The sequence below is a fragment of the Salvelinus alpinus genome, chromosome 29 (genome assembly GCF_045679555.1).
Source record: "Salvelinus alpinus chromosome 29, SLU_Salpinus.1, whole genome shotgun sequence".
NCBI lineage: Eukaryota > Metazoa > Chordata > Actinopteri > Salmoniformes > Salmonidae > Salvelinus > Salvelinus alpinus.
The window spans coordinates 39,230,771-39,253,278 of record NC_092114.1 but is presented as its reverse complement, the minus strand read 5'-3'; the positions used below and the strand labels follow the sequence as shown (position 1 = coordinate 39,253,278).

At 42.7% G+C, this 22,508-nt stretch overlaps 1 protein-coding gene across 11 annotated transcripts; it reads left to right on the top strand.

Annotated features, from left to right (window-relative positions):
• The first annotated feature begins 958 nt into the window (after positions 1-958).
• On the top strand, positions 959-21,525 carry LOC139558695 (carboxy-terminal kinesin 2-like). 11 transcript variants are annotated; one of them, XM_071374014.1, is made up of 9 exons: positions 959-1,087; positions 1,508-1,540; positions 1,782-1,872; positions 2,093-2,185; positions 17,840-17,992; positions 18,467-18,765; positions 20,697-20,829; positions 21,085-21,221; positions 21,333-21,525. In XM_071374014.1, the coding sequence occupies exons 3-7, from the start codon at positions 1,846-1,848 to the stop codon at positions 20,707-20,709; spliced, it is 585 nt and encodes a 194-aa protein (XP_071230115.1). In that variant the 5' UTR covers positions 959-1,087; positions 1,508-1,540; positions 1,782-1,845; the 3' UTR covers positions 20,710-20,829; positions 21,085-21,221; positions 21,333-21,525. The 11 variants fall into 11 exon arrangements, 7 of the variants coding, with proteins under 7 accessions (XP_071230115.1, XP_071230114.1, XP_071230112.1 ...); XM_071374011.1 differs by having other exon boundaries at positions 960-1,087; positions 17,840-18,042; XM_071374013.1 differs by having other exon boundaries at positions 20,697-21,221.
• The last annotated feature ends 983 nt before the right edge of the window (positions 21,526-22,508 follow it).

The window sequence follows — 22,508 nt, the reverse complement described above, 5'->3', positions numbered from 1 at the left end:
ACCTTCACCAAAAGACCTCAACCCATAATAACCTTACTGAGTAGGGAATACGTGCCCCAGGTCACCCACCCAAGGACCAACCCTGCTTAGCTTCTGAGGCAACCCAGCAGGTGGGATGGTTGGCTGCTGGCAAGCTATGGGAAACCAACTCCAAAAAAAAAATCCTCTGATGGCTCAAAAGACTAGGGAGTTTCCAGGGAGGATCTCACCAATACTACTCTGGGTGCATCCACCCGACACAGTGCGTATGCAAGCCAAACAGTACATATGCAGTCCCAGCTGGTCTTTTATCCCTGTTATAGCTCCCTAACAACAGCTCTAACAGAATGTGATAGGAAGTGAAAAGTTGTTATTGGGTATACAGGTGTCGTAAACAATAGTAGCCTATCTGATGGGGGAACATAAATGGGTGAACAGTATTTGCTAGGGAACAGTATATGATGAGAGAACAATGTATTTTAGGTCCAGTAGGTTTTGATGAATGTGAAAATTGATAGTATTAATGTATTTTATCCATAACATAATAGTCATAATCATAATAATTAATTCCCCCCCCAAAAAAGTTTGCCAATGTGTTGTGGAAATATTGTGGGTAAAAAAGCTAGATTTTAATGAGTTCAAACAGATAATGAAAACTGGTTTACATAATAATTCAAATGTAGATTAGAAAGTGATCGTGTGAATCCATCTTTGTTTTTGTTTTCTCTCAATTCCTTCTTGACTGTATCTGACCGAAGTTCCATATTCATTTAGCTCATATGTCCATATTTAACTGAATATTGTTATTTTATAGAGCCATGCTGATGATTCAGAGCTATATTTCTATTTTATATTCGATATCAGAATACATTTCATTGATCCAACGACTGACCTGATCAATGGATTTTCTGTATTGGGAATGGAATTGGCAGAAAATTGCCCATCCCCTAAACGACTATCATTTACGTTGGATTGGGTAGTAAAGCAAAAAGAAGGCGGGATTGTGTTTCCTTCAACGGGATGTTCTAAAGTCAACCAATTACATCGGACGGTGTGATATCAAATGGGTGTGGTGTCTGCAGCGAAACCAGTGTGAACGCGCGGATTGGTAAGTAAATATTGCTCAACTGAAATTTGTGAAATGTCTTGTTTATATGTTTGTAAGGCTGTTGAATTCTGTATGTCTGCTATGGCTTTGCCGTTCCATCAGCTTTATCACGACTTGCTGGGTGTGTAAAGTTAGCCAACTAAGATTGGCTTGTTAGTTAGCTACTGTACAGTAAGCCAGTTAATTTTAGTTACTCTAACCACATATTATAGTAAACTACACTCCTGCTAGCTTGCTATTTTCACACAACTTAAACATGGATATCTAGCTACAATCTATACGAAGTTGCAGTTCGTAATTCAAAACACCATTCTAGTTAGATTGCTAACGTTAACTAGCCAATGGTTTCTTTTTAACTAGCCCTTTGTCATGCCATTGATTCCATTATGGTTAACGTTACATGTTGACCCCTCTGTTTAGGTACATACAAATGCAAGTCATATGAATAAAGAGGTGAGTGGGACTCTGATATAACTAGCTAGCTATCAACCTAACGTTAGCTGTCAGTCTGAATTGGGTGGTTTTGGATATCATCAAGCTTAGGCCAGGAACTAGTCAGTTTACTCTCACTCTCTCTGTTGACAACTACAGAAAAACATGTAGCTAAATGGAGTGCCTTCTGCAATCTGTTATCACTTTGTAACGTTAGATAAAAATATATATATTTCACTAACAAATATTCCTCCCTCTGCAGAACACCTCCCGCCTACCAGTCATGTCTGGTAAAAAAGTCCTCCTCTAGCAACAGCAGTGAAAGCATGAACTCTGACCAACAACCTGTTCAGGTGTGGCTATCTTCTGCAAAACTGTAATACAGGCACTGATGACAAACATGTTACATTCCTTTATACATCACAAACAGTTAGATGTGTTCGGTTTCCAATGTGTCCTTATTTACAAACACTTAATTGACTGGCTTGGCCAATGTCATCACCTCTTGTTTCTTATAGTTTTAGCAAAGTCTTTCTGTAATTCCTGTATGTGTTTTTTATTTTTTTTTATTAGGTCTCTTGCTCCTTCCCTTCCTCTCTCTTAGCAGTCAAACTGATTCGGCCTACAAGAGCAGCCACTATAGCTGCTGCTCCGTCTAGAGGTGAGGTACGGTGTATTGAGAAAGATATAAATATATTTATAGCTAGCCGTACCAGTCGACTGTCTTGTTTGTAGGGCTGACCCAATTTAGTCGACTGGTGATTGTTTGGTCGATAGGCTGTTGGTCGACCGAGATTTCTTTAGTCGAGCAGTAGGGGGAAAAATCTCATGGTGTACAAGAAACCTGAGTGGACTGATCCATTGTGGAGGCCGTGGGGGTGGCACAGGCCATCAGTCTAAGACATGTGCTTCTGAAATTGTAAACTCAGCAAAAAAATAAACGTCCTCTCACTGTCAACTGCGTTTATTTTCAGCAAACTTAACGTGTGTAAATATTTGGATGAACATAACAAGATTTAACAACTGAGACATAAACTGAACAAGTTCCACAGACATGTGACTAACAGAAATTGAATAATGTGTCCCTGAACAAAGGGGGGGGGTCAAAATCAAAAGTAACAGTCAGTATCTGGTAGAAGTCGACCGATTATGATTTTTCAACACAGATACCGATTATTAGAGGACCAAAAAAAGCCGATACCGATTAATCAGCCGATTTTTAAATGTATATTTGTAATAATGACAATTACAACAATACTGAACGAACACTTATTTTAACTTAATATAATACATCAATAAACTCAATTTAGTCTCAAATAAATAATGAAACATGTTAAATTTGGTTTAAATAATGCAAAAACACAATGTTGGAGAAGAAAGTAAAAGTGCAATATGTGCCATGTAAAAAAGCTAACGTTTAAGTTCCTTGCTCAGAACATATGAAAGCTGGTGGTTCCTTTTAACATGAGTCTTCGATATTCCCAGGTAAGAAGTTTTAGGTTGTAGTTATTATAGGACTAATTCTCTCTATACCATTTGTATTTCATATACCTTTGACTATTGGATGTTCTAATAGGTACTTTAGTATTGCCAGCCTAATTTCGGGAGTTGATAGGCTTGAAGTCATAAACAGCGCAATGCTTGAAGCACAGCGAAGAGCTGCTGGCAAATGCAGGAAATGCAGTGCTGTTTGAATAAATGCGTACGAGCCTGCTGCTGCCTACCACCGCTCAGTCAGACTGCTCTATCAAATCATAGACTTAATTATAACATAATGACACACAGAAATACGAGCCTTAGGTCATTAATATGGTCAAGTCCGGAAACTATCATTTTGAAAAGAAAACATTTATTCTTTCAGTGAAATACGGAACCGTTCTGTATTTTATCTAACGGGTGGCATCCCCAAGTCTAAATATTGCTGTTACATTGCACAACCTTCAATGTTATGTCATAATTATGTACAATTCTGGCAAATTAATTACGGTCTTAGGAAAAAATGGTCTTCACACAGTTCGCAACGAGCCAGGCGGCCCAAACTGCTGCATATACCCTGACTCTGCTTGCATAGAACGCAAGAGAAGTGACACAATTTCCCCAGTTAAAAGAAATTCATGTTAGCAGGCAATATTAACTAAATATGCAGGTTTAAAAATATATACTTGTGTATTGATTTTAAGAAAGGCATTGATGTTTATGGTTAAGTACACATTGGCACATTGGTGCAATAGTGTACCAATAATAAATAATAATAATAATAATAATAAATAATAAAAATAGTGCTTTTTTTGCGAATGCGCTTGTTAAATCACCCGTTTGGCGAAGTAGGCTGTGATTCAATGATATATGAACAGGCACCGCATCTATTATATGCAATGCAGGACAAGCTAGATAAACTAGTAATATCATCAACCATGTGTAGTTAACTAGTGATTGATTGTTTTTATAAGATAAGTTTAATGCTAGCAAGCACCTTAACTTGGCTCCTTGCTGCACTTCCATAACAGGTAGTCAGCCTGCCACGCAGTCTCCTCATGGAGTGCAATGTAATCGCCCATGATCGGTGTCCAAAAATGCAGATTTACCGATTGTTATGAAAACTTGAAATCGGCCCTGATTAATCTGCCATTCCGATTAATCGGTTGACCTCTAGTATCTGGTGTGGCCACCAGCTGCAATAAGTACTGCAATGAATGGACTGCACCAGATTTGCCAGTTCTTGCTGTGAAATGTTACCCCACTCTTCCACCAAGGCACCTGCAAGTTCCCGGACATTTCTGGGGGGAATGGCCCTAGCCCTCACCTTCCGATCCAACAGGTCCCAGACGTGCTCAATGGGATTGAGATCCGCACTCTTCGCTGGCCATGGCAGAAGACTGACATTCCTGTCTTGCAGGAAATCACGGACAGAACGAGCAGCATGGCTGGTGGCATTGTCATGCTGGAGGGTCATGTCAGGATGAGCCTGCAGGAAGGGTACCACTTGAGGGAGGAGGATGTCTTTGTAACGCACAGCATTGAGATTGCCTGCAATGACAACAAGCTCAGTCCGATGATGCTGTGACACACCGCCCCAGACCATGACGGACCCTCCACCTGCAAATCGATCCTGCTCCAGAGTACAGGCCTCGGTGTAACGCTCATTACTTCGACGATAAACGCGAATCCGACCATCACCCCTGGTGAGACAAAACTGCGACTCGTCAGTGAAGAGCACTTTTTGCCAGTCCTGTCTGGTCCAGCGACGGTGGGTTTGTGCCCATAGGCGACGTTGTTGCCGGTGATGTCTGGACTTGCCTTACAACAGGCCTACAAGCCCTCAGTCCAGCCTCTCTCAGCCTATTGGGGACAATCTGAGCATTGATGGAGGGACTGTGCGTTTCTGGTGTAACTCGGGCAGTTGTTGTTGCAATCCTGTACCTGTCCCGCAGGTGTGATGTTCGGATGTACCAATCCTGTGCAGCTGTTGTTACACGTGGTCTGCCACTGCGAGGACGATCAGCTGTCCGTCCTGTCTCCCTGTAGTGCTGTCTTAGGCGTCTCAGTGTACGGACATTGCAATTTATTGCCCTGGCCACATCTGCAGTCCTCATGCCTCCTTGCAGCATGCCTAAGGCACGTTCACGCAGATGAGCAGGGACCCTGGGCATCTTACTTTTGGTGTTTTTCAGAGTCAGTAGAAAGGCCTCTTTAGTGTCCTAAGTTTTCATAACTGTGACCTTAATTGCCTACCACCTGTAAGCTGTTAGTGTCTTAACGACTGTTCCACAGGTCGTAGCATAGGAAACAGTGTTAAAATCTTTTACAATGAAGATCTGTGAAGTTATTTGGATTTTTACGAATTATCTTTGAAAGACAGGGTCCTGAAATAGGGACGTTTCTTTTTTTTGCTGAGTTTATTTGGTTATATTACATAAGAAATGGTGCAACACTAATAGAAACAATATTATTTGTGCCTGGCTTTATAAATCATCAATATATCTACAGAAAATAAGACAGATCCTGCCTCTGTTGCCTGTTTAACTTGGTTTAATAGCCTACTGATTTCGTGAGCACCAAGCCTCGTGCAACGACATGTCAAGTAAACAATTTCACAAATTCAGCTGTTTGTAATCTTTGCTTTGCTGTAATAAAGGCTTTTGTTAGAACAGCTTCACTGCTATTATTAATAATTATTTAGTGTTTACACTGTTCAAAATTGTTGGGAAATTAATATTTATAAAAAATAATGCTCCTTTTTCTTGATCGCCTTATTGTTATTACTTTATTATTATTATAGTAATGTCATTGTCATTAGTAGGCAGCCTTGTATAACCACCATCGAGCTGTAGGCCTAAGAGCACATCCTGTCTAGTCTTAATACCGTAACTTACTTAGGCCTACATTTCAATACTTCTATAGGCTACTGTATCAATCATTCCTTCGTTCACGTCATCACACAGCATACAAGTCATTCATCACTTTGAATTGCAATCAAGCATTTTAGTTTTAATATAAAGTCAACCTTGAATAATTCGTTCCATTTCGGAAATTGCATTCATAAATGAATGCGACTGTTTTTAGTCTTTGCTGTAATTAAGGCTTAACAAAACAAAATGTTACAACAGACTCTCTGGTATACTTATACTTTATTTAGTGTTGTGTACATTGTTCCAAATGGTCAGAAATGATATTGTAATCTATACAGCACCTGTTTCGCACACATAATATCCACACAGCGCTTGCTCCTTACCTTATTTCTCCAGTATTTTCTACAACTAGTCAAATGTATTCCACACATCTGACTTTACCTCCTGAGCAATGTGTAAATATTCCCCCGTTTCTAGTTTATTTGTCACGTTCTCTGCATGAATTTGGCTCACGTGTTACGGTGTTTAGAGTTTATAACCAATTTATTGATGTGATTATGATATGCTATAAGAACGGCTTGTCCGCACATTAGGCAGGATTAGGCGACCGCCTGTGGCGGCAGATTGACAAGGGCGGCATTTTCTGTGTTAAACTGACCAAGACACACCAACAACACATAAAACCTACCATTTTACATCATGCAGGTTTTTCCGATCAAATAGCCTAACCTAAATGGTGCTCAGTCAAATAAAAAATGAGCTGGCATGTTTTAACAAAGCAATATATCCTAAAAACAGGACAAGTCAAAGTAATATGGACGTTATGGAATGGACAATCACAACTGTTGACCAGGAGTTTCACCCCATTGTAATGATCAGTGGTTAGATGTTTAGTATCTGTACATTTTTTGACAAAGTGATTATAGCGAAAAAGGAAATACTTCTGTGTAAACACATTGCAAACATGCTCGTGATATTTCCTGATGTAGCTGATATTCAGTGCTTAATTGGCCAAATTGATTAGTCACAAGAATCAGGACTAATAAAGCCAATGAAATGGCCTGTTTTTACAAATGGTGGAGCTACTACATGGATGGGCATTCATAAAATTCCATTCCGGGCCGACATGGCAGGGTACACCCTAGTAAGCAAGGGCAGACTTCTTTTGAATATCTTTTTTTGGTCCTGTCTGGACATAGTTTTTTTGGTGTTTTACAAACTGTAGGCTAACCACATAGATGGGCATTCATAAAATAACATTTCAGGCAACACTGTAAGCACTTACCAATGTCTTTTTTTGGTGCAGTTCCGGACCGGCCTTGATTTCCACGGACATTGGTTTTTGGTCCGGACCAAATCTGAACCAAAGATAGACATCTATGATTGGTTAAATCTTGGTGCGGTCCAAACCGGCCTTGATTTTAATGTCCACGTACCAGTCAAGTTTGGACACACCTACTCATTCAAGGGTTTTTCTTTCATTTGACTATTTTCTACATTGTAGAATAGTTTTGATGTCTTCACTATTATCTATTAACACATGGAATCATGTAGTAAGCAAATAATTGTTAAACAAATCAAAATATATTTTAGATTCTTCAAAGTAGCCACCCTTTGCCTTGATGACAGCTATGCACACTCTTGGCATTCTCTCAACCAGCTTCATCTGGAATGCTTTTCCAACAGTCTTGAAGGAGTACCCACATACAGTGGGGAGAACAAGTATTTGATACACTGCCGATTTTGCAGATTTTCCTACTTACAAAGCATGTAGAGGTCTGTAATTTTTATCATAGGTACACTTAAACTGTGAGAGACAGAATCTAAAACAAAAATCCAGAAAATCACATTGTATGATTTTTAAGTAATTAATTTGCATATTATTGCATGACATAAGTATTTGATACATCAGAAAAGCAGAGCTTAATATTTGGTACAGAAACCTTTGATTGCAATTACAGAGATCTTACGTTTCCTGTAGTTCTTGACCAGGTTTGCACACACTGCAGCAGGGATTTTGGCCCACTCCTCCATACAGACCTTCTCCAGATCCTTCAGGTTTCGTGGCTGTCGCTGGGCAATATGGACTTTTAGCTCCCTCCAAAGATTTTCTATTGGGTTCAGGTCTGGAGACTGGCTAGGCCACTCCAGGACCTTGAGATGCTTCTTACGGAGCCACTCCTTAGTTGCCCTGGCTGTGTGTTTCGGGTCGTTGTCATGCTGGAAGACCCAGCCACAACCCATCTTCAATGCTCTTACTGAGGGAAGGAGGTTGTTGGCCAAGATCTCGCGATACATGGCCCCATCCATCCTCCCCTCAATACGGTGCAGTCGTCCTGTCCCCTTTGCAGAAAAGCATCCCCAAAGAATGATGTTTCCACCTCCATGCTTCACGGTTGGGATGGTGTTCTTGGGGTTGTACTCATCCTTCTTCTTCCTCCAAACACTGCAAGTGGAGTTTTGACCAAAAAGCTCTATTTTTGTCTCATCAGACCACATGACCTTCTCCAATTCCTCCTCTGGATCATCCAGATGGTCATTGGCTAACTTCAGACGGGCCTGGACATGCGCTGGCTTGAGCAGGGGGACCTTGCGTGCGCTGCAGTATTTTAATCCATGACTGCGTAGTGTGTTACAAATGGTTTTCTTTGAGACTGTGGTCCCATCTCTCTTCAGGTTATTGACCAGGTCCTGCCGTGTAGTTCTGGGCTGATCCCTCACCTTCCTCATGATCATTGATGCCCCACGAGGTGAGATCTTGCATGGAGCCCCAGACCGAGGGTGATTGACCGTCATCTTGAACTTCTTCCATTTTCTAATAATTGCGCCAACAGTTGTTGCCTTCTCACCAAGCTGCTTGCCTATTGTCTTGTAGCCCATCCCAGCCTTGTGCAGGTCTACAATTTTATCCCTGATGTCCTTACACAGCTCTCTGGTCTTGGCCATTGTGGAGAGGTTGGAGTCTGTTTGATAGAGTGTGTGGACAGGTGTCTTTTATACAGGTAACGAGTTCAAACAGGTGCAGTTAATACAGATAATGAGTGGAGAACAGGAGGGCTTCTTAAAGAAAAACTAACAGGTCTGTGAGAGCCGGAATTCTTACTGGTTGGTAGGTGATCAAATACTTATGTCATGCAATAAAATGCAAATTAATTACTTAAAAATCATACAATATGTTTTTCTGGATTTTTGTTTTAGATTCCGTCTCTCAAAGTTGAAGTGTAACTATGATACAAATGACAGACCTCTACATGCTTTGTAAGTAGGAAAACCTGCAAAATCGGCAGTGTATCAAATACTTGTTCTCCCCACTGTATAGTGAGCACTTGTTGTGATTGTGGAGACCAGGTCATCTGATGCGGCACTCCATCACTCTCCTTCTTGGTCGAATAGACCTTACACAGCCTGGAGGTGTGTTGCCTCATTGTCCTGTTAAAAAACAAATTATAGTCCCACAAAGTGCAAACCAGATGGGATGGCGCATCGCTGCAGAATGCTGTGGTAGCCATGCTGGTTAAGTGTGCATTGAATTCTAAATAAATCACTGACAGTGTCACCGGCAAAGCACCATCAAACCTCCATGCTTCACGGTGGGAACCATACATGCGGAGAGATCATCCGTTCAAATCAAATGTAAATAGTCCTGTGGCCATTTGATTTAATTGTTCAGCAGTCTTGTGGCTTGGGGGTAGAAGCTATTGAGGAGCCTTTTGGTCCTAGACTTGGCGCTCCGGTACCGCTTGCCGTGCAGTAGCAGAGAACGCCTAATATATAGGTCCTGGATGGAAGGAAGCTTGGCCCCAGTGATGTACTGGGCCATACGCACTACCCTCTATAGCACCTTACGGTCAGATGCCGAGCAGTTGCCATACCAGGCGGTAATGCAACCGGTCAGGATTCTCTCTGGTACAGCTCTAGAACTTTTTGAGAATCTGGGGACCCGTGCCAAATCTTTTCAGTCTCCTGAGCGGGAAAAGGTGTTGTCGTGCCCTCTTCACAACTGTCTTGGTGTGTTTGGACCATGATAGTTCGTTGGTGATGTGGACACCAAGGAACTTGAAACTCTCGAACCGCTCCACTACAGTCCCTTCGATGTTAATGGGGGTCTGTTCGGCCCGCCTTTTCCTGTAGTCCATGTTCAGCTCCTTTGTCTTGCTCACATTGAGGGAGAGGTTGTTGTCCTGGCACCACACTGCCAGGTCTCTGACCTCCTCACTATAGGCTGTCTCATCGTTGTCGGTGATCAGGCCTAGCACTGTTGTGTCATCAGCAAACGTAATGATGGTTTTGGAGTCTTGTTTGGCCAAGGAGTACATGAGGGGACTAAGTACAGACCCCTGAGGGGCCCCAATGTTGAAGATCAGCGTGGCAGACGGGTTGTTGCCTACCCTTACCACTTGGGGGTGGCCCATCAGGAAGTCCAGGATCCAGTTGCAGAGGGAGGTGTTTAGTCCCAGGGTCTTTAGCTTAGTTATGAGCTTCGTGGGCACTAACGCTGTGCTGTAGTCAGTGAACAGCATTCTCACATAGCTGTTCCTTTTGTCCAGGTGGGAAAGGGCAGTATGGAGTGCGAATCAACATCCCAGTTTTTTGAGTGAAATGTCTGAGTTTGACAGGTGTAAGCTTACATGTAGCCTATAAACTTTCACAGTGAATGCTATTGTTTATATGTTTTGTGCGTATGAATTGAATATTACCAAATGTATCAGAAAATAATATTGAGCCTATTTAATGCAATCCTTGCTGTTTAATAGATTGCAAAGCAGAAGAATACAACTGACCTAAACGTTTGGAAATGATAAGTTAACTTTCTCATCCATAGCCTTAAAATGCATCTCAAGTGTAATTGCACCGTTTAGCTCACATCTGAAGGCTGGGGGGATATTTAGGACGTACTGTAGGTCGCTAAAATATCCTAATGATTATGACCACACTTCCTCAATTCAAATGTTATGGCGACACTATAGGAAAGATGGTTTGGTTTAGATTAGAAACTTGGGATCCAAGCTAGAGTTATCAGTGTGGCCCCATCACCTGAAAATGTTGAAATACTGTATCTTCACACCTAGAATAAAAACCTCCAGGCTTCCGTCATAACTGTCCATTTATTGGGGAAAAATAAAGGATTACATGGGGCAGTTTTGGAGAAGAAAAAACACTAATCCCGTCCAAATCGTCCTATGGAATAACGGACATTCTGGAGTAATAATGACAACCAACGTTCTCTATTAACACTAGTCCCGTGTGAATAGGTCTTTGGTCTCGTGCATGCGATGCATACATGTGTCATGTAAAAAGAGAGCAAGGGTTGAGGGAATAGGGAATGTTTTTCCTAAACAAATGAGGGATTTCGGAAACAGAACTTTCCAGTTGAAATGGCTGCAATTATGTTGCAGCTTCAGCAAAATGGACAGGTAGCGATAAACACTGATGTTCTGTGGTGGTCGCTGCAGCACAGAGAGAGAGACAACAGGTGCTAGTCACTGTCACTCGCTGTGTCTTTTTACATTTAAATACAGCGCAGCTAGTCTATGCCTGGCCCAGCACAATCAAATAAATTGCTGTCCTGACTCCAGCTAGTCATTTGTGTGTCTTTTTTAATTATTTAATCAGACTGTTTGCTTAAAGCATCAGACAAACTCAGTGAATATAGTTGACTTGATTAAAACACATAGGATGCCTACAGTGAGGGAAAAAAGTATTTGATCCCCTGCTGATTTTGTACGTTTGCCCACTGACAAAGAAATTATCGGTCTATAATTTTAATGGTAGGTTTATTTGAACAGTGAGAGACAGAATAACAACAAAAATATCCAGAAAAATGCATGTCAAAAATGTTATAAATTGATTTGCATTTTAATGAGGGAAATAAGTATTTGACCCCTTCTCAATCAAAAGGATTTCTGGCTCCCAGGTGTCTTTCATACAGGTAACGAACGGAGATTAGGAGCACACTCTTAAAGGGAGTGCTCCTAATCTCAGTTTCTTACCTGTATAAAAGATACCTGTCCTCAGAAGCAATCAATCAATCAGATTCCAAACTCTCCACCATGGCCAAGACCAAAGAGCTCTCCAAGGATGTCAGGGACAAGATTGTAGACCTACACAAGGCTGGAATGGGCTACAAGACCATCGCCAAGCAGCTTGGTGAGAAGGTGACAACAGTTTCTGTGATTATTCGCAAATGGAAGAAACACAAAAGAACTGTCAATCTCCCTCAGCCTGGGGCTCCATGCAAGATCTCACCTCGTGGAGTTGCAATGATCATGAGAACGGTGAGGAATCAGCCCAGAACTACACAGGAGGATCTTGTCAATGATCTCAAGGCAGCTGGGACCATAGTCATCAAGAAAACAATTGGTAACACACTATGCCGTGAAGGACTGAAATCCTGCAGCGCCCGCAAGGTCCCCCTGCTCAAGAAAGCACATATACATGCCCGTCTGAAGTTTGCCAATGAACATCTGAATGATTCAGAGGACAACTGGGTGAACGTGTTGTGGTCAGATGAGACCAACATGGAGTTCTTTGGCATCAACCCAACTTGCCGTGTTTGGAGGAGGAGGAATGCTGCCTATGACCCCAAGAAACCATCCCCACCGTCAAACATGGAGGTGGAAACATTATGCTTTGGGGGTGTTTTTCTGCTAAAGGGACAGGACAACTTCACCGCATCAAAGGGACGATGGACGGGGCCATGTACCGTCAAATCTTGGGTGAAAACCTCCTTCCCTCAGCCAGGGTATTGAAAATGGGTCGTGGATGGGTATTCCAGCATGACAATGACCCAAAACACACGGCCAAGGCAACAAAGGAGTGGCTCAAGAAGAAGCACATTAAGGTCCTGGAGTGGCCTAGCCAGTCTCCAGACCTTAATCCCATAGAAAATCTGTGGAGGGAGCTGAAGGTTCGAGTTGCCAAACGTCAGCCTCGAAACCTTAATGACTTGAAGAAGATCTGCAAAGAGGAGTGGGACAAAATCCCTCCTGAGATGTGTGCAAACCTGGTGGCCAACTACAAGAAACGTCTGACCTCTGTGATTGCCAACAAGGATTTTGCCACCAAGTACTAAGTCATGTTTTGCAGAGGGGTCAAATACTTATTTCCCTCATTAAAATGCAAATCAATTCATAACATTTTTGACATGCGTTTTTCTGGATTTTTTTGTTGATATTCTGTCTCTCACTGTTCAAATAAACCTACCATTAAAATTATAGACTGATCATTTCTTTGTCAGTGGGCAAACGTACAAAATCAGCAGGGGATCAAATACTTTTTTCCCCCACTGTATATATGGAAAAATACACCTTTAAAAATGTCGACCACATGATTGGTAGAAATAACAGACGACTCTTGGTCGACCAAGATTTTTTTAGTCTGGGACAGCCCTACGTATTTTCTATCATTTCTTCACAATGTATGTGTGTGTGTGTGTGTAATATATATATATATATATATATATACTGCTCAAAAAAATAAAGGGAACACTTAAACAACACAATGTAACTCCAAGTCAATCACACTTCTGTGAAATCAAACTGTCCACTTAGGAAGCAACACTGATTGACAATAAATTTCACATGCTGTTGTGCAAATGGAATAGACATCAGGTGGAAATTATAGGCAATTAGCAAGACACCCCCAATAAAGGAGTGGTTCTGCAGGTGGTGACCACAGACCACTTCTCGGTTCCTATGCTTCCTGGCTGATGTTTTGGTCACTTTTAAATGCTGGCGGTGCTTTCACTCTAGTGGTAGCATGAGACGGAGTCTACAACCCACACAAGTGTCTCAGGTAGTGCAGCTCATCCAGGATGGCACATCAATGCGAGCTGTGGCAAGAAGGTTTGCTGTGTCTGTCACGCGTAGTGTCCAGAGCATGGAGGCACTACCAGGAGACAGGCCAGTACATCAGGAGACGTGGAGGAGGCCGTAGGAGGGCAACAACCCAGCAGCAGGACCGCTACCTCCGCCTTTGTGCAAGGAGGAGCAGGAGGAGCACTGCCAGAGCCCTGCAAAATGACCTCCAGCAGGCCACAAATGTGCATGTGTCTGCTCAAACGGTCAGAAACAGACTCCATGAGGGTGGTATGAGGGCCCGACGTCCACAGGTGGGGGTTGGGCTTACAGCCCAACACCGTGCAGGACGTTTGGCATTTGCCAGAGAACACCAAGATTGGCAAATTCGCCACTGGCGCCCTGTGCTCTTCACAGATGAAAGCAGGTTCACACTGAGCACATGTGACAGATGTGACAGAGTCTGGAGACGCCGTGGAGAACGTTCTGCTGCCTGCAACATCCTCCAGCATGACCGGTTTGGCGGTGGGTCAGTCATGGTGTGGGGTGGCATTTCTTTGGGGGGCCGCACAGCCCTCCATGTGCTCGCCAGAGGTAGCCTGACTGCCATTAGGTACCGAGATGAGATCCTCAGACCCCTTGTGAGACCATATGCTGGTGCGGTTGGCCCTGGGTTCCTCCTAATGCAAGACAATGCTAGACCTCATGTGGCTGGAGTGTGTCAGCAGTTCCTGCAAGAGGAAGGCATTGATGCTATGGACTGGCCCGCCCGTTCCCCAGACCTGAATCCAATTGAGCACATCTGGGACATCATGTCTCGCTCCATCCACCAACGCCATGTTGCACCACAGACTGTCCAGGAGTTGGCGGATGCTTGTTGCTTGTTTGTTTGTTGTCAGCACATTCAACTATGTAAAGAAAAAAGTATTTAATAAGAATATTTCATTCATTCAGATCTAGGATATGTTATTTTAGTGTTCCCTTTAGTTTTTTGAGCAGTGTATATAATATTTTTTTTATACCCTGAAAAGGTTTTCAGAAGCCGCCCATTGCATCCATCGCTAAAACAGATAACTAGCCTAGTCTCTGTTTTTTCCACATGGTCCTTAACATTTTCTGTATCTTGTATCCACAAACATTCTCTTCCATATCTTAAGACATGAGGGTGTTGAATGTGTTTCCTTCGCACCAACACCAGCTGTTGGGTGGGGGGGGTTCACGGCTGCCTGCATGGGACCTCAAAGGAAAACGTTAGTGACACGGAGGGCAAGATTTCCAACTACCAGAGCAAAGTCAAAACGGTGGCCCAGGAGAACAAGTCTGAAGGAGTCTGTAGCTAAAAGCAGACAGACGGAAGCACAGATGACTTCAAATCAAATCAAGTTTATTTTATATAGCCCTTCGTACATCAGCTAATATCTCGAAGTGCTGTACAGACACCCAGCCTAAAACCCCAAACAGCAAGCAATGCAGGTGTAGAAGCACGGTGGCTAGGAAAAACTCCCTAGAAAGGCCAAAACCTAGGAAGAAACCTAGAGAGGAACCAGGCTATGAGGGGTGGCCAGTCCTCTTCCGGCTGTGCTGGGTGGAGATTATAACAGAACTATGCCAAGATGTTCAAAATGTTCATAAGTGACAAGCATGGTCAAATAATAATCATGAATAATTTTCAGTTGGCTTTTCATAGCCGATCATTAAGAGTTGAATAGCAGGTCCGGGACAGGTGGCGGTTCCATAACCGCAGGCAGAACAGTTGAAACTGGAATAGCAGCAAGGCCAGGTGGACTGGGGACAGCAAGGAGCCACCACGCCCGGCAGTCCCGATGCACGGTCCCAGGGCTCAGGTCCTCCGAGAGAGAGAAAGAGAGAGAGAAGGAGAGAATTAGAGAGAGCCAAGATTTTCAAAATGTTCATAAATGACAAGCATGGTCAAATAATAATCAGGAATAAATGTCAGTTGGCTTTTCATAGCCGATCATTAAGAATTGAAAACAGCAGGTCTGGGACAGGTAGGGGTTCCATAACCGCAGGCAGAACAGTTGAAACTGGAATAGCAGCAGGGCCAGGCGGACTGGGGACAGCAAGGAGCCATCATGCCCGGTAGTCCTGACGTATGGTCCTAGGGCTCCGGTCCTCCGAGAGAGAGAAAGAAAGAGAGAAGGAGAGAATTAGAGAGAGCCAAGATTTTCAAAATGTTCATAAATGACAAGCATGGTCAAATAATAATCAGGAATAAAAGTCAGTTGGCTTTTCATAGCCGATCATTAAGAGTTGAACAGGTAGGGGTTCCATAACAGCAGGCAGAACAGTTGAAACTGGAACAGCAGCAAGGCCAGGTGGACTGGGGACAGCAAGGAGTCATCATGCCCGGTTTGCCGTGACGTATGGTCCTAGGGCTCAGGTTCTCCGAGAGAGAGAAAGAAAGAGAGAACGAGAGAATTAGAGAGAGCATACTTAAATTCACACAGGACACTGGATAAGATAGGAGAAGTACTCCAGGTATAACCAACTGACCCTAGCCCCCCGACACATAAACTACTGCAGCATAAATACTGGAGGCTGAGACAGGAGGGGTCAGGAGACACTGTGGCCCCATCCGATGATACCCCCGGACAGGGCCAAACAGGAAGGATATAACCCCACCCACTCTGCCAAAGCACAGCCCCCACACCACTAGAGGGATATCTTCAACCACCAACTTACAATCCTGAGACAAGGCCGAGTATAGCCCACAAAGATCTCTACCACAGCACAAACCAAGGGGGGGCGCCAACCCAGACAGGAAGATCACGTCAGTAACTCAACCCACTCAAGTGACGCACCCCTCCTAGGGACGGCATGAAAGAGCACCAGTAAGCCAGTGACTCAGCCCCTGTAATAGGGTTAGGGGCAGAGAATCCCAGTGGAGAGAGGGGAACCGGCCAGGCAGAGACAGCAAGGGCGGTTCGTTGCTCCAGAGCCTTTCCGTTCACCTTCACACTCCTGGGCCAGACTACACTCAATCATATGACCTACTGAAGAGATAAGTCTTCAGTAAAGACTTAAAGTTTGTGACCGAGTCTGCGTCTCTCACATGGGTAGGCAGACTATTCCATAAAAATTGAGATCTATAGGAGAAAGCCCTGCCTCCCGCTGTTTGCTTAGAAATTCTAGGGACAATTAGAAGGCCTGCGTCTTGTGACCGTAGCGTACGTGTAGGTATGTACGGCAGGACCAACTCGGAAAGATAGGTAGGAGCAAGCCCATGTAACGCTTTATAGGTTAACAGTAAAACCTTGAAATCAGCCCTTGCCTTAACAGGAAGCCAGTGTAGGGAAGCTAGCACTGGAGTAATATGATCAAATTTCTTGGTTCTAGTCAGGATTCTAGCAGCCGTATTTAGCACTAACTGAAGTTTATTTAGTGCTTTATCCGGGTAGCCGGAAAGTAGAGCATTGCAGTAGTCTAACCTAGAAGTAACAAATGCATGGATTAATTTTTCTGCATCATTTTTGGACAGAAAATTTCTAATTTTTGCAATGTTACGTAGATGGAAAAAAGCTGTCCTTGAAACAGTCTTGATATGTTCGTCAAAAGAGAGATCAGGGTCAAGAGTAACGCCGAGGTCCTTCACAGTTTTATTTGAGACGACTTTACAACCATCAAGATTAATTGTCAGATTTAACAGAAGATCTCTTTGTTTCTTGGGACCTAGAACAAGCATCTCTGTTTTGTCCGAGTTTAAAAGTAGAAAGTTTGCATCCATCCACTTCAGAGCTACATGAACTCCACACTCAGCTCGGGTACATGGAGCAGTACCACAGAGCAGTACCACGGAGCAGTACCACGGAGCAGTACCAAGGAGCAGTACCATGGAGCATGCATAGGGTAGACAATTATGTGAAAATGGGTGTAGTGGCATGGGAAAGGGCATTGTAACCACATAGGAAAGAGTGACTTATTTTGCATAAGGAAGTTAAGAGGTAAGTGTTGATTTAGCAAAACAAGTGGGTGTATAGCTGACATGATTTCTCACCTTTCTTGAGTCCTATACCAGTCATAACTTTATGCATACATTTAGCCAGTAGTGCAGTAATAATAACATGATAGTGTCACTACATGTTACTCTTTAGGTCCCTTTGGTGTGCTTGCCAATCTTACCCAGTTTTGTTCTGTGTTGCAACCACTATGAGCAGGAGCTGGCTACCCTGTTTGGCGTCAAAGAGCAGCTGACCATTGTAGCCAGTGAGAAGGCCTCCCTGGAGAAGACCTTATGCAACCTCACTGAGGAGCACAACGTTCTTCTGGGCTTGAGAAAGAGCATGGAGGCCGAGCTTCACAATGTGCAGGTCGAGCATCATCTTCTGTGGATTTTTATGGCAGACTACAACCCAAAAAGGTGTAATGCCCCGACCAACTGCACAAGGAAAAAAAAAAAATATATATACAAATCCCATACATGATAGGGGAAACAAACTTAATCCAGCCAAAATAAAGCTTTCAAAAAAACACATTGACAGAACATGTTCTCCCACACAAGAAGTGAAATAGCACGCAGGCCTACTCATTGTGACAACTGATCACCTTGACTGTTGTGACATGAGATGAATGGTGTATAGCTGTATTGAATGAGGCAGTCTTGCCTCTGCTCCTTGGTCAGAAATATCAGAGGAAGTCTGGCATAGTCGTTTTGTCCAGCCTCATTCAAACCCACTGCCATTACGTCTCTTTGCCAGAACCCCCTTTGCAGCCCAATATATATATATATTTTTAGGTGCTTCTGATGGATCAATGTCTGGCTTTTCTCTTCTTACCTGACCCAGCTCTCTGCAGGGCTCCACTCTTTCCCGTTGCCAGACCACCCTGAGGGAGACCCAGGACATGGTCCGCAACCTGGAGGAGAGACTGTGGTGTTTGGGCCCTCCACACGGCAACAGGATGTGTTTGAGGAGATTTCCCTCCTGGTGCAGTCAGCCCTGGACGGCTACAACGTGTGCTGCTTCGCTTACAGACAGTGGCAAAAGCTACACCATGAAGAGATGGAGGACATGCGTGGGGTCATCCCCGGGCCGTGCAGCAGATCTTCCAGGCCTCCAAGAAATTGTGGGAGCAGGGATGGCAGGTAGTGATGATACCATTGGTTTTCATCGGTATGCGTGGTAGCTGTCCCTTCAGCTGAAACAGTTCTATTACACTGAACAGGGAATTTAAACTTGTTTGTTTGACGTTTACTGTGTCAATGCGTTTTTGTTTTTCTGATCAGATTATGTATTTCACATTGAAGTGGAATGAGTTGAATCTGGTGTGACTGCAACATTTCACTTTTTGGTGAAAATGGTACTTGCAACATTTCACTTTTTGGACTGGATTCTTGTTCGTTTTTCCCAGTTTACACTTAGCATACAAATTTGATTATTTCTTGATACATTTGAAACAAGGTCTAGTTTTGGCCGCAGCCGGACTATATTGTGAACCACTCTTGGCAGAATGCATTGCTCGTGAAAAGTAACCTCACGACTCGCACTAAAATATTCTGCTGCTCTGTCATTCTCTACATGCATCTCACGATGCCGAAAAGAAACTAGCGTCTGTGGCGTAGCATTTGGCCGGCGCAAGGAGTCTGGGCAGCCAGGCAAGGTGATGGACACAGTCATTTGCGAACTGCAGCCCCTCCAGGGATTTGTTTTGAGTTTGTTGAACGGAGTTGTATCCATTTATAACATTCAATAATCAATTAATTGCAGTCATCCTTACACCATTCGATCCATTACCAGTTCTAAACATGTATTTTTTCTTCTCTACGCTCATGATCTATTTTCCTGCGTGCATATGACAGAATGTTAGTTGGTGGTCGGAGCACGTCTTGAGCCTCTGAGCTGGAGGAGGGTGTATTATTAACCCTGCTGTAGGAGTCGCTGCGGCCAGTACTAGCAGGTCAAACGAACAACTAAAATGAACGAGACAGTCAGAAAAAACAAATCATGACTCAAGTCTGTGAAAAGTAGTTAAAACTGCACATCACTAGTGTGTACAAATGCATACCAGTATTGCTGTAGGGATGTTGTACTATATACCATGGCTAACCCTGTAAAAACCACACATTTCACTGCACGTATCTGGTGTATGGGACAAGAAAACATATATTGCAGAGTGATTTGAACCTCCACTACAGGTTTATCAGAGAACTGCTCTACCTCCCGTGTTCGACATGTAGGACACTTCAAATCCTAAATGGGCAAAATAAAAGGACACTTTGAATCATTACCACTATTGAGGTAATTTATATATATATATATATATATACACACACACACACACACACACACACACAGTTGAAGTCGGAAGTTTACATACGCCTTAGCCAAATACATTTAAACTATTTTTTTTCACAATTCCTGACATTTAATCCTAGTAAAAATTCCCTGTCTTAGGTCAGTTAGGATCACCACTTTATTTAAAAAATGTGAAATGTCAGAATAATAGTAGAGAGAATGCTTTATTTCAGCTTTTATTTCTTTCATCACATTCCCAGTGGGTCAGAAGTTTACATACACTCAATTAGTATTTGGTAGCATTGCCTTTAAATTGTTTAACTTGGGTCAAATTTTTCGGGTAGCCTTCCACAAGCTTCCCATAGTAAGTTGGGTGAATTTTGACCCATTCCTCCTGACAGAGCTGGTGTAACTGACTTGGCTTCTAAAGCCATGACATCACTTTCTGGAATTTTCAAAGTTGTTTAAAGGCACAGTCAACACAGTATGTAAACTTCTGACCCGCTGGAACTGTGATACAGTGAAATAATCTGTCTGTAAACAATTGTTGGAAAAATGACTTGTGTCATGCACAAAGTAGATGTCCTAACCGACTTGCCAAAACTATAGTTTGTTAACAAGAAATGTGTGGAGTGTGTGGAGTGGTTGAAAAACGAGTTTTAATGACTCCAACATAAGTGTATGTAAACTTCCGACTTCAACTGTGTGTGTGTGTGTGTATAAGTATCCTCTATTCAAAAGGCTAATATAATGTGTCCATTTTGACCAATTGTCCTTCCAGGTCTGCAACCTGATCGCACTGGCCAACCAGAATCGATCCACAGCCCGGACCAACATGAATGACCACTCCTCGCACTCGGTGTTCCAGCTCGACATTGAGGGCGAGAACTCTGGGAGAGACGTCACGTACAAATGTAAGCGTGTTCACTGGTGGTCTACGTTTTGTACATCTGCAACTACACAAAGGCTGAGATCTGAAATGAGAACAAATAATAATCCTGTCATCAAATGTTATTTGTCACATGTGCCGAATACAACAGAGTGAAATGTTTACTTACAAGCCCTTAACCAACAATGCAGTTTTAAGAAAGAAAAAAAGATGAAATATAACATCATGATTGATTGCATTCTGGTATGAGAATCCTGACTGTTTCTGTGTCTGTCTGGAGCCTCTCTGTGTTTGGACCTGGCTGGCAGTGAGCAGGTGCAGAAGAGCCAATCCCAAGGGTACCACTTCAGTGAGATGACAGCCATCAACTGCTCCTTGACCAACCTTGGGATTGTTATCGCCGCGCTGGCCAATAAGGTTTCTGTTTACAGCCCAATGCCTCTAAGCTTATGGAGTAATGAGTGCTTTGTAAGTTATAGCTTGATTGCGTTCGCTTACCCTCCCTCCCACTCTTTGTCGGTGTTCCAGGAGAGCTTTATCCCGTACAGAAACTCAAAAGCTGACGTACCTCCTCCAAAGCTGCCTCGGAGGATTGAGTGTGGTTGTCTGTACATTGTGATTTTTAAACTCATGCCCTTGTATTGGTTGCTTCATTTCATATTATTCATTTTTAATCAATTGGATCCGATGTACAAAGATCAATAAAAGCTAATTTTGTAAGGCTTGTTGTTTGTCTTGTACTTTACCTAATGGATGTTTTCAGTAGTGTAGGGTAAATGCAGTTTACCCACCTTTTTTCTTTGCCTAAAAGTTTACTCACCTTTTGCTGAAAAATGCATTTTAAGTATAGGAAGCGTGATCAGGGTTGATCCACCTCTTTAAAAAATCACCATAACATCACTGGATGTTTTACCACCAGCTGACAGTCTGCTTTTAATATGCATCTGTAAACTGAGGCTGATTTTATAGCCCTTCTAAGAATGAAGGTTATTTGGTCTGATAATGTTGCCTTCCAGATCTGTTGCGGATGTTAAGCTGAAATACTTCATTACATGTTTTTATTTAACCTTTTATTTAACTAGGTAAGTGAGTTAATAAGGATCAGACCCTTTTTTTCAATTTTCACCTAAAGTTACATACCCAAATCTAACTGCCTGTAGCTCAGGACCTGAAGCAAGGTTATGCATGTTCTTGATATCATTTGAAAGGAAACACTTTGAAGTTTGTGGGAATGTGAAATTAATGTAATAGAATATAACACATTAGATCTGGTAAAATCTAATACAAAGAAAAAAACATGCCTTTTTTTTTGTTCCATCTTTGAAATGTTATAGAAAGGCCATTTAAATCACATAGTAGTTTAGGCTCAATTTAGATTTTGTACACTGCTGCCATCTACTGTATGCAACGTTTTAGACTGATCCAATGAACCACTGCATTTCTGTTCAAAATGTTGTATCAAGTCTGCCCAAATGTGCCTAATTGGTTTATTGATACATTTTCAAATTAATAACTGCATGCTCCTCAAACAATAGCATGGTATTCTATCACTGTAATAGTAACTGTAAATTGGACAGTGTAGTTAGATTAACAATAATTTACATTTTCTGGCCATACCAAATATGTCTAAACGCTGGGAAATGTTCTTGTTACTTACAACCTCATGCTAATCACATTAGGCTATGTTAGTTTAAGCGTCCCGCC

What these genes read in the sequence shown, in the direction of transcription:
- LOC139558695 (XM_071374011.1), top strand. Translation starts at nt 1,846, where the DNA reads ATGAACTCTGACCAACAACCTGTTCAG. An exon ending in CTGCTCCGTCTAGAGGTGAG is followed by an intron (nt 2,186 to 17,839) that starts GTACGGTGTATT and finishes CACTATGAGCAG; the next exon opens with GAGCTGGCTACCCTGTTTGG. An exon ending in TGTGGGAGCAGGGATGGCAG is followed by an intron (nt 18,766 to 20,696) that starts GTAGTGATGATA and finishes TTGTCCTTCCAG; the next exon opens with GTCTGCAACCTGATCGCACT.